This window comes from Myxine glutinosa, chromosome 11 (assembly GCF_964187855.1).
Source record: "Myxine glutinosa chromosome 11, kmMyxGlut1.1, whole genome shotgun sequence".
In the NCBI taxonomy this organism is placed as follows: Eukaryota; Metazoa; Chordata; class Myxini; order Myxiniformes; family Myxinidae; genus Myxine; species Myxine glutinosa.
Window position 1 is genome coordinate 36,314,188 of NC_136271.1, and position 18,025 is coordinate 36,332,212.

At 45.3% G+C, this 18,025-nt stretch overlaps 1 protein-coding gene across 1 annotated transcript in view; it reads right to left on the bottom strand.

The window, feature by feature from the left end:
• Positions 1 to 9,214: 9,214 nt before the first annotated feature.
• Positions 9,215 to 18,025, bottom strand: part of MCM3 (minichromosome maintenance complex component 3) — a 49,360-nt gene continuing 40,549 nt past the window's right edge. The window contains exons 16-17 of the mRNA XM_068130483.2: positions 17,500 to 17,590; positions 9,215 to 9,768 (exon numbers count right to left, since the gene is read on the bottom strand). Of these exons, the coding sequence (XP_067986584.1) occupies positions 9,570 to 9,768; positions 17,500 to 17,590 (290 nt within the window). The 3' untranslated portion in view covers positions 9,215 to 9,569. The remainder of the gene's footprint in view (positions 9,769 to 17,499; positions 17,591 to 18,025) is intronic.

Genomic DNA, 18,025 nt, shown 5'->3' on the forward strand with positions numbered 1-18,025 from the left:
CGTTCGTTTTTACCTTCAAAAACAGCTACTTGGGCAGTTGGTCGGTTAAGCCCGCGTTTTTATACTGCATTTTACTGCAGGAGATCTCATCTATTTATTACGTACGTTACGGTAACATGGCGGAATTTTCACACATCCTGTTCCCGCATTCCCCATACAAGCCCTTTGCCCCCATACCCCTTTTTCTCATCTCCTCCCAATCTTCTTCTTCTCCACATCCCACACTTCCCTGCCTTCTTTCCTCTTCTATAATCAGAATATAGTGTATAGTGTATCAATATAGTAAAATAGTGCATAGGTGTGCTTTTATCTTTGCCAGGGGTCTTGGGGGAGAGGGAGGTGGCACGCAAATTATAATATCGATGCAAGTGTGTATCGTGTAGCGCCGCCTGCAGGTGGGAGCATGTATTACCCTTTACCATACAGTATTCCTGTCCCCACATTTTCCAGGCAGTAAGGTGTTTTCAATTACAAGCAATATGCACGTTTTTGCTTCATGCACGTAACCAGCTTCGTGCACATTTTTTTTTTCGAGAGCGATTGAGGCAACTGTCAGTTGCATATACACCGCCCAAATACAAGTTTGTATCAAAAGAAAGTGTTGCATGCTTGGAACAATATCGCCCGTAGGGCGGGTACGCTGTTGGTGTATATAACTACGATATCTATTATAATAACTAGAACGGCACTCAGTCGAGAGAATACCTCCGCCAGGTGAACAGTTTACATTTTGTATCCCACAGTGAACAGTTTATATTTTGTATCCCACAGTGAACAGTTTACATTTTGTATCCCACAGTACACCAGAAAATCACAATACAGAATCACATTTAATCAAAATCATCCGTCCACAACATTTTGAGATATCCTGCTTTGTATCGTTTTTGGCCCTATCTCCCAATGGTGAAGAATCACTTAAAAAATTCTACTAGCCGGATCCGAATCCGGATCTTCACCAAAACCTAATCATTTCGTCCTTGTCACATACACTACATCTCTACCAAATTTCGTCCAAATCCGTCCACAACTTTTGAGATATCTTGTTCAAAAACAGGCAAAGAGACAGACAGATAGGGGTGAAAACATAAGCACCATCCACCTTTAGTGGTGGAGGTTAAAATGTGTGTGTCCCCTCCATCATTTCAAAACCATGAAGCCCAGCAGCCCAAAATTTTGCATGCACACTAAGGGAACTCCAAGGGAGTGCATGAATGAAAAATGGGTATTTGGGTAAATTTAAATACCCCTTTTTGAAGATAGCTAGCAGGGACCAACAGAGCAGAGTTCTGTGGAAATTCTTCCCTTTTTGGGCGGTGTATAAGCAATGAAGCATTGCCTGGCATGATCCTGGATGTTTATGTTTCGCAATGTAAAGGTAGGCCATGGCAGTTGTGAATATGACAGGTTTGATGATGTGTTCGGCCCGAACTGGATGGAAATCAAAATGCCGGTGGGAGGAGTCATCCTACTATTAATGACGTTGTTGTGGGTGGAGTCAGTCCAGCTGTCCAACCATTGGGCAGAAAGAGAGAAAGAAACAGACAGAAAACTGTCGCTATTTTGATAGATACATTAACAGGGTGCTCGTCATGAAAAACAAAACAAAAAAAGACACCCTTGGTCAGCCCGCATTCACATTGTGGAGGGCTTAAGCCATCATTTTGTTTCGGCCTGCTTAAAAATGCTTGCTTTGGAACTATGGTGTACTTTTACAGACTAATTGAAGTATATAATCGCAATTTGTCTTCGGAGGATCGGAGCTCGTGGACAAAATAAGTGTTGAAATATGGAGTGAAATCAGAAAATTTAAAGAAATTAGTGGTTGTTAGAACAGAGCGTATTCAATTTAAGCAAGGCTGTGCTCCTTCCCTCCCCATATTTACACAAGAAAATGTGTGAAATTGCAAAAGCATTATACATAACTTCTTCTACTGTTCGGACAACTATAGAGTGAAGAAAAGATAAAGGAATGTGCCAAAAGTACAACCACATTAAGTACAACAAAAATAATGAACCAGTGAGATCGCCACGAAGGCTTCCGCAGCCACAGCTGTGTTCTCCATGGGAAAGTCTCTGGAGGCAGCAAGGCAAAATAAATTAAATTAAAGATCGAATTAAAAGAACGATTAACATAATGTGGGGATAGGAATGAGTAAAACAGCAAACTACAACTTCAAGAGAGAATTGCCAAATATTGTTGTTGTTGTTGTTGTTGTTTTGTATGCAGCCTCTGGCTGCTGGTTGCCTCATTTCTCTGGAAGCACATTTGTGCTGCTGATGGAGTGCACCAATTACCAATGAGCTGGTACTCAATTTGCCAACCTCAGAAGGATGACAGGCTGAGTCAACCCCTCTGGCATTAATTCACCAATCAACTGGGAATTTGAACTCGGAATCCTATGATCCCAATCTCCCAATCCTAAGCCAGCACCCTAACCATTAAGCCAACACCAGGCTTGCAAAATATTGTAATAATACTCAATTTTTGAGGCGTTGCTCTCCCCTCTTTCCTCGCACTCACCCCCTCCTCCCACTCCCTTCCTCCTGGAGTGTATAAAGACATGTGGTGAGGCATCGTTTCCTCCCCCCCCCCACCCCCCCCCCACTTCCTTGGCCCATCCCCTCTCACTACCCTCTCTCCCCTCCCCCCCCCCCCCCCACTTCCACACCTTTTCCTCCTCTCTCCACTCCCGGAGTGTAATGCGACATGTGGAGTGGCAATGCTCTCCCCCACCCTTTTCCTCGCTCCCCCCTTCCTATTGCCCCCCCCCCCTGACCAACCCTTCTCACCCCTCTTGCTCCTCTCTTTCCCCAATCCCCCTCTTTCTCTCCCACCCTTCTCTCTCTCCCCCCTCTTGTACTTTTTAGATGTGCTCACATTGTAATACTACGTACTTTATAGACGTGCTCGCATCATAATAGTACGTACTTTATAGACGTGCTCACATTGTAATAGTACGTACTTTATAGACTTGCTCGCATTGTTATAGTACGTACTTTATAGACGTAGTCTAATTGTAATTGTAGGTACTTTATAGATGGTCTCATTGTAATTATAATTATGTACTTTATAGACGCAGTCTCAAATTAAATGTACGTACATTACAGAGGTACTTGGTTGAAAAAATGATAGTGTGTAATACTGGCTACCACCAGGTGGCATTGCTGGACTACATTATTACATTATGTGTGGACAAACAAACAAACAAGAAATATGTCATGCTTAGCACGATACTTGTGAACTCCCTAAAATAAGTTGTTGGCCTATGATGACCTCAAAAAGAATTGGTGGTTGAATTCAGTGACCACATATGCAAATCATCTTAAAATTTCAAGTTCATTGGATGAAAATTGAGGATTTTAGAAATTTGACCAAGATGGTGACCTTTGGCCTATGTTGACCTTTTGACCCAAAAAACAATAGACTTCTTGCTTCTGAACAACTCTACCATTAGGTAATGTTTCGTGAAGATCAGTTGTAAATTGTGACCTGTATGTGACTGACCTACAGACAGACAAGACAAACAGACAAAAATATGAAAAATCACTCATAGAGCAACACCTGGGAAAAGAGAACAAAGAAGAATGGCACTCAGTGGAGCATCCTTTTGACTTTACAAATAATTAGTGGTTGAATTATGTGACCTGATATGCAAATCTTCGTCAAATTAAGTTAATCGGATGAAAATTGACAATTTTAGAAATTTGGCCTATGTTAACCTTTCGGCTTATGCTGACCTCAAAAATAGTTGGTGGTTGGTTTCAGTAAGCTGATATGAAAATCCCATTCAAATTCCAAGTCAATCGGATGAAAATTGAGGATTTTATAAATTCGGGAAAAGTGGTTGACCTTTGGCCTATGTTGACCTCAAAAATAGTTGGTGGTTGGTTTCAGTAAGCTGATATGAAAATCCCATTCAAATTCCAAGTCAATCGGATGAAAATTGAGGATTTTATAAATTTGGGAAAAGTGGTTGACCTTTGGCCTATGTTGACCTCAAAAATAGTTGGTGGTTGGTTTCAGTAAGCTGATATGAAAATCCCATTCAAATTCCAAGTAAATCGGATGAAAATTGAGGATTTTATAAATTCGGGAAAAGTGGTTGACCTTTGGCCTATGTTGACCTCAAAAATAGTTGGTGGTTGGTTTCAGTAAGCTGATATGAAAATCCCATTCAAATTCCAAGTCAATCGGATGAAAATTGAGGATTTTATAAATTTGGGAAAAGTGGTTGACCTTTGGCCTATGTTGACCTCAAAAATAGTTGGTGGTTGGTTTCAGTAAGTTGGTGGTTGGTTTCAGTAAGCTGAAATGCAAATCCTATTCAGATTTCAAGTCAATCGGATGAAAATTGAGGATTTTAAAATTTGGGAAAAGTGGTTGACCTTTGGCCTATGTTGACCTTTTGACCTCAAAAATACATAGGATTTGGTCGGACCACGAACTCTACCATTTGGGGAAATTTCGTGAAGATCGGTTTAAAATTGTGACCTGTAGGCAAGTATGAGTAAGCGGACAGACAAACACACACACAAACAAACACAAACCGGAGTGATCAACATACTTGTCAAAAACGATTTTTTCCCAAATAATAAGGTACAAGACCAACGAATGTACATGAAAAATCTTCGATTTTCGCAAGTAAATAGACAAAAAAACAACTAACACATGGACTAAAATGCAATACCCTGCGATGTTGGCGAGGACAGGAATAACGTCGTGTATCGAAATCGTGTAAATAATTTAAATGGCGATTCGAGGCTGAATGGACAAGTTTGTACATGTATAAACAGGACAACAGACAAATTAACACCATATATTGGATTTATACCTGCGAATCCGATCCTGTGAACATTGTGGACACAGATGGGAGCACCAAATGGACCAATATGGCGGTAGAAGGACCCGTGGTGCTGGATGCATATAGACCGAGCCCAGGGAGACCATGGCGATGTCCACATCGACAGACGGGTCCGGCGTACTTAACCTTGAACCCGGGGACACAGTGCACGACCTCATGCAGACAGACGGAACCGGCGGGCCATTGTGAGCTCACCATGCTTAGTTTGTCGCTCAGACTAAACATGGCGCAGGAGGCGCGCTAAGTGCACCCGACGGGTGTTTTGACAAGGACAAGCCTCGGCCTTTGTGGACACGGACCCGGGGATGCTCTGATGCCACCACCTTCGTGGAATCTCAAAAAGGCGAGTACACGGGTCATGGCGGAGGGAAAAGGGGATGAAAAACACCTCGAACAGCCCAATAATCCACACACGTCGTGCATGCATCACGTTTGAGGTGGAATGAGGGGTTTGTGGGGTCACATAATGACCGGGAGGGGCACAAAGGTCACACGAGCTGGTGGGAATCACAAGCAGGACACCTGGGGTGGGAATGCACCGTGGACTTGTACATTATGAGTATCATAGCTGGGCTGGCACGATGGCCTGGAATGCTGAAACTATCTAACCTGGGCTGGCACGATGGCCTGGAATGCTGAAACCATCTAGCCTGGGATGGCACGATGGCCTGGAATGCTGGATCATCTAGCGTGCGCTGGCACGATGGCCTGGAATGCTGAAATTATCTAGCCTGGGCTGGCACGATGGCCTGGAATGCTGAACCATCTAGCATGGGCTGGCACGATGGCCTGGAATGCTGAAACCATCTAGCCTGGGCTGGCACGATGGCCTGGAATGCTGAAACCATCAAGCCTGGGCTGGCACGATGGCCTGGAATGCTGAAACCATCTAGCCTGGGCTGGCACGATAGCCTGGAATGCTGAAACCATCTAGCCTGGGCTGGCACGATGGTCTGGAATGCTGAAACCATCTTGCCTGGGGTGGCACGATGGTCTGGAATGCTGAAACCATCTAGCCTGGGCTGGCACGATGGCCTGGAATGACGAAACCATCTAGCCTGGGTTGGCACGATTGCCTGGAATGCTGAACCATCTAGCCTGGGCTGGCACGGTGGCCTGGAATGCTGAAACCATCTTGCCTGGGGTGGCACGATGGTCTGGAATGCTGAAACCATCTAGCCTGGGCTGGCACGATGGCCTGGAATGACGAAACCATCTAGCCTGGGTTGGCACGATTGCCTGGAATGCTGAACCATCTAGCCTGGGCTGGCACGGTGGCCTGGAATGACGAAACCATCTAGCCTGGGCTGGCACGATGGCCTTGAATGCTGAAACCATATAGCCTGGGCTGGCACGGTGGCCTGGAATGCTGAAACCATATAGCCTGGGCTGGCACGGTGGCCTGGAATGCTGAAACCATATAGCCTGGGCTGGCACGGTGGCCTGGAATGCTGAAACCATATAGCCTGGGCTGGCACGGTGGCCTGGAATGCTGAAACCATGTAGCCTGGGCTGGCACGATGGCCTGGAATGCTGAAACCATCTAGCCTGAGCTGGCACGATGGCCTGGAATGCTGAAACCATCTAGCCTGGGCTGGCATGATGGCCTGGAATGCTGAAACCATCGTCTGGGCTGGCATGATGGCCTGGAATGCTGAAACCATCGTCTGGGCTGGCACGATGGCCTGGAATGCGGAAACCATCTAGCCTGGGCTGGCACGGTGGCCTGGAATGCTGAAACCATCTAGCCTGGGCTGGCACGGTGGCCTGGAATGCTGAAACCATCTAGCCTGGGCTGGCACGATGGCCTGGAATGCGGAAACCATCTCGCCTGGGCTGGCACGGTGGCCTGGAATGCTGAAACCATATAGCCTGGGCTGGCACGATGGCCTGGAATGCGGAAACCATCTAGCCTGGGCTGGCACGGTGGCCTGGAATGCTGAAACCATCTAGCCTGGGCTGGCACGGTGGCCTGGAATGCTGAAACCATCTAGCCTGGGCTGGCACGATGGCCTGGAATGCGGAAACCATCTCGCCTGGGCTGGCACGGTGGCCTGGAATGCTGAAACCATCTAGCCTGGGCTGGCACGATGGCCTGGAATGCGGAAACCATCTAGCCTGGGCTGGCACGGTGGCCTGGAATGCTGAAACCATCTAGCCTGGGCTGGCACGGTGGCCTGGAATGCTGAAACCATCTAGCCTGGGCTGGCACGATGGCCTGGAATGCGGAAACCATCTCGCCTGGGCTGGCACGGTGGCCTGGAATGCTGAAACCATCTAGCCTGGGCTGGCATGATGGCCTGGAATGCTGAAACCATCGTCTGGGCTGGCACGATGGCCTGGAATGCGGAAACCATCTAGCCTGGGCTGGCACGGTGGCCTGGAATGCTGAAACCATCTAGCCTGGGCTGGCACGGTGGCCTGGAATGCTGAAACCATCTAGCCTGGGCTGGCACGATGGCCTGGAATGCGGAAACCATCTCGCCTGGGCTGGCACGGTGGCCTGGAATGCTGAACCATCTAGCCTGGGTTCAAATCGCGACCCAGCTATAAACTGTTTCACAGGTGGGGTGTGCCGTCCCTCGAATGGACGTTAAACTGCCTTTGGGTGGCAGACATGAAAGTTCCCACTGTGTTCTTAATTCCCAAAGTGTCGGCGAGCCATCGCCGGCATTCTGAACAAATTATAGATTCTTGCCCAAACCTGCATCCACGGCACAGCTGCAAACTCAGCCAATGATGGTACTGATAATAATAGTCTAACACAAAATGTACTCTTCTTGTCCGTAGGTCAGCTGGGATCCAAGTCTTTCAGAAGCCGGATGGCATGGCAGGCCGTTTGACTGAAGAAGCTTTGGGAAGGAATTTGTAATTTGTTTAGGGAGCCGGCGATAACTCCCCTGCACTTCGTGAAAGACACATATACAGGTCAAATGTCGAGGTGTCGAACATGGAGTCAAACCTACACATGACAGCTCAGCTCGGAGGTAAGTGATCCTCTGCATCATCCCGTCCAATTCAGAACACCAGGGAGAACACGATGCTTCCCTCACCTTTGGGATGGCACCCTTGCCTCAGACCTTCATAATCATTGGAGCTTCCTACGATGAACCTGAATCTCTCAGCCTGTTACTTCCCCAATACAGAGGTCAGTGGCACCTGTCTTATATTGCTTTCACCCTCTGCAGTTTCCTAGCTGTCCCCCTAGGTTTCTGCAGGGTCCACATGGTCTGACAATGACCCACTTGTGGTGAACCTCCCAAAATCCACTGTTAACATCAACTCAATTTTTCATCTTTTCTCACCTGTGGAACCAACTTCCTCAATCCGTTCAATCCCAATCTTCTCCCCAGAGCTTCAAGTTGCATGTTCACCTCCTCAGGTCATTTCCCATCGTTACTCGTGATATTTTCCATCTTCATTAACCCTCCCCAAGCCCATCCCTTCACCTTTCTAAGTTATCATATTTTCTCCCCTTTCTCTCTCTCACCCCTCCCAATGAGGGTCGGAATTCATGACATCGACAGCGACACCACTTTCGGGACAGGTATGAGGCCTGTCAGAAAAGAGAACAACCAGGGTGAGAAACAAAGGAATCGGGGATATCCCATGAGAGCGCAACGTTTCTGTTAAACATGCAGTCTCCAGCAGTGATGTTAATGGAGAAATCAGAGACATTCGAATAAATTATGGTCCTCACTCGTTAGGTGGTGGGAGGAGGAGCAGGAGCAAGGAGGATGAGTGCGGGTGGCCAGGGTTGTGGCTCCGATCCAATACGGGAAGCTTAGCTCTGAGAGCATCTCAAAGAACTGATAAAACCATGACGTGCACTTTTTTTTTCCCTTTTTTTTTATACAAGATCGAGGCTCATGTAAGAGCTAACAATCACAAAAATGGGTGGGGGGTGGGGGTGGGGGAGAGGTATAAAACACATGGACACTGCTAGGGCTTCCAGGAAAGAAGTTGGAATTTCAAAAAAGTGGATTTGGGGTGAAATTAGCGGGGGTAGGAAAGATCAAGGTTTTGGATGGGGTAAGATAAGAGATGGTGGTGAACAGCTGTTTTAAAGACCTGGAGGGAGGAGTGGGAATGAAGAGAGTGAGGGAGTTTGTTCCAGAGGCGGGAGAAAAGAGGAATGAAAGAGTGAAGGTGAGCAGAGAGTCTTGATTTTGGCAGTTTAACCATCAGAGGGTTGGCTGGCAGATCTTGTGCGACCTGTAGGAATATTTGGGGGACAGAGCCCAGAGAGAGCTGGGGGAGCAAGGCCGGAGAGGAGTCGGTAGAAGACAGAAAGACCACCAACCTGCCTGCGGTGAGCGAGTGAAAGGGGACTGAAACTTACAAACAATAAATAAAATTTAAAAGATTTTTATTGCAATGTAGTTTATGACAAATACGTGACATGGAAAACCAATCTTTCAAAAAGATAATCGAAACATTTGAAAAAATATGAAGAATAAGTAATAAATACAGAATTCCCGTGCAACAGTAAAAGAGGTGATCAGAAAACTCCCCAGGAGAACTGTTGGCATTTTTATCTGTATTACGAACGTTTACTCTTGCTGGTGATAAAAAAAAGGAACAAAACATTGCAATGCAGAGATAATACGAGGGAAACGAAAAATAACTGGCGCGGTGGCTGAACGACCAGCAGGCTCAATGGCAGAATGACAACTCTTTAAGAGTAATTTCACAAACGAAGCACACTTAAATGAGTAATACGATGTTGTCGGACACCATGATTTGGTTCGCCTCTTGCATCGTGGCGAGTGCCGAGCTGACTTCTGTTCTGGAGAAGGCCTCTGGAGAGGTGCTGTTGATCGCTTCCCGTAGTGCGGGTACGGGCATAGACTGTGTATGCGAGGCACGGAAAGTCTGCACCACGGCCGCCTTGAATGCCTTCAACCTGTGCATAAAGAAATCGATAAATTTTCAGCTTAAGAGAACCGGTGTGAATATTCCCTACGATCCCTGTAACCGAAGCAAGGAGCGCCGTTGCTCAAATGTAAACAGAAACCAAACTTGATATATCTTTGATCCCAAGACAAACACAGAGTAAGAAACGTGGATGCAGATAAATAGACAAACTTTTATGGGTAGGGTGCTACTGACCCAAGGAATATAAAGTATACAAGAGCATGGGAGCATCAGTTCGGAGATAACACATGTACAAACTAGATGGTATTCATAGAATACTTACCCTGCGCAGTCAACTTGGTGTGAGCCAACTCATGTTTTTGAACGTTTTTTTAGACATAGCCCAAAGGGCAAATCAGTCTAGAACAGTGTTTGCCCGTCCGTATGTACAGTCACCTGAAAAAGTAAGTACACCCCATGTAAAGTTTTGACTTTTTCAACATATTTCAACATACAGCGATTTGATCTTCATTTCAACAATATTGATAGATAAAGGTGATATAATATAACAAATATGATGAAACATTTACATTTTGTAGTCCATTGTATAATTTAAATAAACATAAATGCAAATTTCGCATGTGGAAAAAGTAAGTACACCCCTACATTTATCACTACTTCAAATACCTAAAATTAGAACCAGGTGCACCAGCTCAGGTGAAAATGATGAGAACATCGTTAGAGAGGATCTTGGAGGAACCTGTCTAATTTAAACCTCAGACATTTAGTTTGGTTTGCTCTTTGTTGTTGAAGTGTGTGGCGTCACCATGCCTAGATCAAAATAGCTCTCTGAGGCCTTCAGAAAGAAGGTTATAGATGCCTTCGAGTCTGGGAAGGGATTTAAAAAGATCTCCAAACAATTTGAAATCAATCATTCGACTGTCCGGAAGATCATCTACAAGTGGAGAAGATTCCAAACAACTGCCAACTTGTTCATGCCAGGCCGCCCCAGCAAGTTCAGCCAGAGAGCAGACCGCAAGATGCTGAAAGAAGTCTCTAAGAACCCCAGAATGTCATCACGGGACCTACAGGTAGCTCTTGCCACTGTTGATGTCAAAGTGCACGAGTCTACCATTAGAAAGAGGCTGCACAAATTTGATCTACATGGGAGGTGTGCCAGGAGGAAACCTTTGCTGTCCAGAAAGAACATCAGGGCAAGACTAAAGTTTGCCAATGAACACCGAGGCAAAGACCAGCACTTATGGAACAATGTGCTCTGGACAGATGAGTCAAAGGTAGAGCTATTTGGCCACAGTACCAGAAGACATGTTTGGGGAAAACCAAAGACAGCATTTGACCACAAGAACCTGATACCAACTGTAAAGCATGGTGGTGGAAATATTATGGTTTGGGGCAGCTTTGCTGCATCAGGGCCTGGGCAGCTCACCATCATAGAATCCACTATGAATTCTTCATTGTACCAGAGGGTGCTTGCGGATAATGTGAGGCCATCTGTCGGAAAGTTGAAGCTCAACCCAAGGTGGACCTTGCAACATGACAATGACCCTAAACATACCAGTAAATCCACCAAGGAATGGCTGAAAAGAAAGAAATGGAGGGTTCTGGAATGGCCAAGTCAAAGCCCGGATCTAAATCCCATCGAGATGTTGTGGGGGGATTTGAAACGAGCTGTGCATTTTTTTTTTTTTTTTTTTTTTTCATCGTTCTGTTTGGATATTGTTGGAATATGTTTAAACCGCAGCCGTGATGCTGACGCCTCCCCCCCCCCCCCCCCACCCCCAGAATTTACATGTTTTAAACGTTTCCCAGTGTGTACCCTGGTCAGAATAGGTACACCGTATCCCTGCGTGTCGTAAGAGACGACTAAGAGAGTTGGCGTCAGGAAGGGCATCCGGCCATAAAAACATTGCCTCAAAAAGAGAACCATGACAATCACAAGTACATATGGGCAGGGTGCAGCCCGAAGTGGAGATCGGTTTCTGAGGTTTGGGACATGGAATGTGGGGACAATGACAGGGAGATCAGGAGAAGTGGTGGAAGTATTGGTCAGAAGAAGAGTGGACATATGTTGTGTGCAAGAGACGAGATGGAAGGGAAGTGGTGTGAGAATGGTGAAGGGTAGGCAGGGACAGAAATACAAGTTTATGTGGCAAGGGTGCCCGGAGGGCGTGAATGGTGTTGGTGTCCTGTTTTCTGAGGAGTTTGTAGACAGTGTGGTGAGTGTGACTAGAGTGAGTGATAGGTTGATGATGGTGAAAATGATGATTGGAAAGCTCTTGGTGAACGTCATCTCGGGATATGCTCCGCAGGTTGGTCGAAGCGATGAAGAGAAGGACAAGTTCTGGTGTGCGATAGAGAAGCTGATGGAAAACGTGAAAGATGAGGAAGTTGTTGTGGTGGGAGGAGACCTGAATGGACATGTGGGAAGGAGTATGGATGGTTTTGAGGGAGTTCATGGGGGTTACGGATATGGTGTGAGAAATGGAGAAGGTGAAAGGATTTTGGAGTTTGCTGATGGAGCTGATTTGTTGATTTGTAATACTCAGTTCCAGAAAGAGGACAATAAGCTTGTTACATACACGTCAGGTGGGTCGACGACAACTGTTGACTACCTGATGGTGCGTCGGCGAGATAGGGGGCACCTCCGGGACACAAAGGTGATCCCGGGGGAGGAGGCTGTTTCACAGCACCACTTGGTTGTCTGCGACATAAGGGTGAAAGGTGCGAGGAGAGCTCGGCGGGTGAAGTACCAACCGAGAATGAAGGTGTGGAGGTTGAAAGAGGTGACAGTAAGGGAGGCATTAAAAGAGAGGCTGAGTAGGGTAGAAGATGATGTGGTTGAGCTTGAAAGTGGTTGGATGTCAATGAAAGCTAGTCTGTTGGGAGCCGTTGGTGAGGTATGTGGATGGACAAAAGGACCACCGAGGCACTCGGAAACATGGTGGTGGGATGTTGAGGTTGGAAAGAGGATTGACGAGAAGAGGAAGAAGTTCAAAGAGTGGCAGAAGGCGAAGGGTACGGGAGCAGAAACAGCAGAGCATGAAAGTTATAAGGCAGCCAGGAAGGCTGCAAAGAAAGAGGTAGCAAAGGCGCAGGAGGCATGGAGGAAAATGTTCGGAGAACGCTTGGATTCGGAAGAGGGTCAGAAAGCAGTATTCAGGATTGCAAAGCAGATAACGAAAGAGAGGTGTGATGTGATGGGGGTGAGTTGCTTGAAGGATGAAGTGGGACAAATCGTTGTCGACCCAGATGGAATTAAAGGAAGATGGAAAAGATATATGGAAATGCTGTTGAATACAGAGAATGAATGGGATGGCAACATAGAGAGTAACCCAGTTTTAGGACCGGCAGAGAAGATAACTGAGAAGGAAGTTGAGGAAGCGATAAAAGCAATGAAGAGTGGAAAAGCGGGAGGGCCGACGGGAGTGGTGGGAGATATGTTGAAGGCAGCAGGAAGTTGGGGTGTGAAGAGAATGACAGAGATCTGTAATTTGGTGGTGAAAGAAGGCCGCATTCCAGTGGCTTGGGAACTGAGTACCCTTGTCCCTCTATACAAGGGGAAAGGTGACCCTCTGGAGTGTGGCTCGTACTGAGCGATAAAGTTATTGGAGCATGGAATGAAGGTATTGGAAAGGGTGTTGGAGAGGAGGATAAGGAAGAAAGTGAAGATCGACGAAATGCAGTTTGGATTTATGCCAGGAAGAGGAATGACAGATGCGCTTTTCATTGTGAGGCAGTTGCAGGAGAAGTACATGGATAAGAGGAAGAAGTTGTTTTTTGGGTTTGTTGATCTGGAGAAAGCATTCGATAGGGTTCCACGCAAAGTATTGACATGGGCATTGAGGAAGTTAGGAGTGGAGGAATGGTTGATCAGAGTAGTGATGGCAATGTACAAAAGAGCACGCACAGCTGTAAGGACGAAGGACGGGAACAGTGGTGAGTTTGAGGTGAAGGTGGGAGTGCATCAGGGGTCGGTACTAAGTCCACTACTATTTGTAGCTGTGATGGAGGTGCTGGCTCAGACCGTAAAGGAGGGTTTACCGTGGGAGTTGTTGTATGCAGATGATCTGGTGTTGATTGCGGAAAGTATGGATGGACTGAAGGAAAAGATGAACAAGTGGAAGGAATGTATGGAGACAAAAGGTCTGAAGGTGAATATCAGAAAGACAAAGGTGATGGCAAGTGGTAAAGCATGTGGTGAGGTGGAAAGAACTGGGAAGTGGCCGTGTGCTGTGTGTAGGAAGGGTGTCGGAGTGAACTCCATTCAATGTACAATGTGTGCTGAGTGGGTTCATCAAAAATGTAGTGGTCTGAGAGGGTCATTAACCAGTGTGGCAGCTACATTCAAATGTAAGGTGTGCACAGAGGGAGCTGCAGATGGAGGAAATGTTGAGTTGGATCTTGGAGACGGCGTGAAGCTGGAAGGTGTGAAAACATTTTGCTACCTCGGAGACATGCTGAATGGAGAAGGTGGATCAGACTCGGCAACGGTTGCTCGAGTGAGATGTGCATGGAAGAAGTTTCGGGAACTGAGTGGCGTGCTGATGAGGAGGAGAGTGTCGCTGAAGCTGAAGGGAAAGGTGTATGCTGCATGTGTGAGAAGTGTTATGATTTATGGGAGCGAGACATGGGTAATGAACGTAGAGCAGCAACGAAGGCTGGAAAGGGTGGAAATGCGAATGGTTCGATGGATGTGCGGAGTATCGTTGAGAGAGAGGAAGACAAATGATGAATTGCGAAAGATGATGGGAATATTGCCTGTGATTGATGCTGTGAAGAGGAACAGGTTGAGATGGTTTGGTCATGTATTGAGGAAGGATGAAAGTGACTGGTTGAGAAGAGTGATGGAAGTTAATGTAGAAGGAAGTAGAGGATGGGGAAGACCGAGAAAGACTTGGCTAAAGATGGTGGAAGAAGAAATGCGGGCAAGGGGGTTAACAAGGAGAGATGCAGAAAATAGGGCAAAATGGAGAAGATTGTCATGGGGACCGCAAGGCTAACCGCCGCTCTAGCAGGGAACATGGCCTTAAAATGCATGTTGTTGTTGTTGTGCATGCAAGAAACCCCTCAAACATCGCACAGCTGAAATAATTCTGCATGGAGGAGTGGGCAAAAATTTCTCCCAGTCGATGTCAGAGACTGGTAGAGTGGTAGACAGTTATAAGAAACGCCTACTTGAGGTTGTTTCTGCCAAAGGGGGCAATACCACCTATTAGAGCCAAGGGTGTACTTACTTTTTCCACATGCGAAATTTGCATTTATGTTTATTTAAATTATACAATGGACTACAAAATGTAAATGTTTCATGATATTTGTTATATTATATCACCTTTATCTATCAATATTGTTGAAATGAAGATCAAATAGCTGTATGTTGAAATATGTTGAAAAAGTCAAAACTTTACATGGGGTGTACTTACTTTTTCACATGACTGTATATATGTACAGGGTGTCTCAAAATAGATGGAACCCATTAACATGATAATAATGTATGTATGTCCCCTCAAACGTATACCAATCAGAGCTGAGGATCTGGTCACATGACAGGGTGATGCGATTACGTCTGATGTCATTACGGCGTACAATGGCTGACTCTCCACATTCCGGCATTTTGATTCCAATGTCGTTCAGACCGAACATATCGTCAAACGTGTCATAAATCACAATCACCGAGCTCTACCTTTACGTATTTCATTTAGTGTGAAACACAAACAAACCGAATGTTAAAATGATAATCAAATATCGAAAGCATAGTCATCTTCAATATATTAAAGTCGCGGCAGTTTTGTGAACGGCCGTCACGCTACATCATTACGTCTATGATGTAATTACAACGGCTGACTCCACCGACCGACATTTTAAATTACAAGTACACCCGCTCACCATGGGAGCGGCAAGAAGGGTCATTCCTCTTTGGGGTATATCGATTACAGTCGATCTATGGTCGGGTCTCAAGAACACTGGGTGTGTGTTCATTTACCAAGTTTCTTGTGGAGAGATCGCCAAGTGGTTTAAGCATTCAAGCAAGCATTCCATTCAAAACTGTCAAGGAACGGCTGGCTTGGCAAGCACAAGCTAGCTGCTTGCTAAATGAGCACACCCTGGTCTTCCTCCCTTTCAGTTTCGTGTTAAACAGCAGGAAAAGTGGGTTTCATTGGTGGTTTTCAAAACAAAACCTTAATTGGTGGGGTTCAAAAGGCCGCTACAAAAAACGCCACTTTTGCGGCAGGAAGGGTCATGGTATTTACCCGCCCCTTGTGAGGTATATAGATTACAGCAGATCTTCACAGTTCTGTAAGTAAAGCTTACCTCACGGATGTCTGGATTCCTCCAAATGTCTTTGTTCAATGTTATAAACAGCATTAGCGACTGTTTAAAAAGCTAATCATGTGTGTTTGTGGTTTATAACATTTTACAAGCCCAGCTAGGCGGCTGTTGGACTTCCGGTCTTGTTTTTCTTTGATCCAATATGGCTGCCAAACCACGTGAGTGATGACATCATAAATTTATATTCTTCAATATAATTGTTGCATAGATCATGCTCAATAAATTTAAAACTGATCAGACTAAGCGTTGTCCCTGTCGAATTACAACGTCATAATTATGGCACCAACGACGTCATCGTTAACAACACCTATTCCTCATATGGAGTTCTTTACAATAAGGCACGTTAAATTTGTTTTGTTTTTTCCCTATAGAGTGGTTTCGGAGATATAAAAAAAATTCGACAGGCGGAGGCACTCCTATGGTGTGCAACTGAAGAAAATAAAAAAAAAGAATTTTAAAAATATGTATGCGCGCACGTGCAGACCTGAATGCTTAACCGTGTTTTCGCTTCACAGTGAATTACAATTGGCAGCTTTCGTTTATTAAGTCACGATAAAATAACTTCTGGTTGCCGTGCGACTTTGTCTTCATCATATTGGAAGAGGATGTTTTCAAAGGGTCTTTCAGCAGATAATAATTTGCTAAACAAGATTTGCTCGTCACGACTTTCCTTGCAAAGTACTACGATGAACATTTACATGTGCATGGGTGAGGAGGGAAGGGGATCTTGACATTACAACAAAATGGCTGAAGGAGAAAGCAACAGCAGGCTAAGTTGCACAAAAATCTGATGCTTTTTTATATGGAACTAAATTCCAATCTAAATCTATTTTCTCCTGTGTGCTGTTTGAATGATCAATTTGGACGACTGCTCAATTTTCCTCGTCTTGAACTCGTTTCTTTCATTGGACAGGTGCAGGAAGGAAACGCTTAACCAACTGCTTCACACTGTTGCTGGCGATTATTGGCTTATTAAATTATTTCCCTGAAAGAATATCTAAGAGGACAATTATCCTGCCCAATAGGACAGTTCCGAAATTCCTGCACTGACGAGTTGTACAATGGTGGTGATTTGTGCCAAATCCAGGGCCATTGAAAGAAAGGAAAAGCTTTCGGCATTTCATTTGCAGACAAAAGATGGCAATGACCTTTTTATTTTATTTTATTTTAATTTTTTTTTTCCCGGCCAGGGCTGAGCGAAGTGGGCGCGAGGCAACTTATTCCTGATACGTGAAACACCCTGCAACCCACACCAACAGAAAACAGACTTTTGGGAAAGCTCACTGCTATATATGGAATATATGGCAAACAATGCAGACAGAAATGTATCACAGCTTGATCTTTGAAAAAGCAAACACTGTAAACAATACGCTGGAAATTAGCCATGGTGATAGAACCCCATACAAGTGGTCATGAGGTCATCGCATCTCACCTTTCTTCACTAAGAGTCACAGTTCTGGCAGGCGCCGAGTCGACGTCCATGCTGTCCTGTTCTGTTTCTTGACTCGTCACAGAAAATCTAACTGTAAACGTACAAACAGTAAGATAGCTGCTCATATTTACAAACAGAACAAGTTCTTAAAGTCGCCTTAGAATGTCACCATCTCTCAGATTGCCTCATACACAACCATTCCAAATGTTAATCCCATTGTCCATTTGATCACTTTGGGAAAAGTTCCATTCATCCATAAAATAACCATTATTTTTGTCTTGAAGTGATCTCAGGCTCAAGAAGTTTCGACATACGTACATCACAATGCACGACTAACTTTACGAGACATCAGTGTACCTTTACGCAAATTAGGACATGAGCGTACTACGAACAAAATGACACAGTATACAAGATCTGAACATGGGATACAAATATCATGAGCCATGTGCTCATCTTGGACCACCAAACAGGCCTCTGTGCATGGCTTTAAAATAATACACAAGTATTGGAATGAGAAGAGATGAAA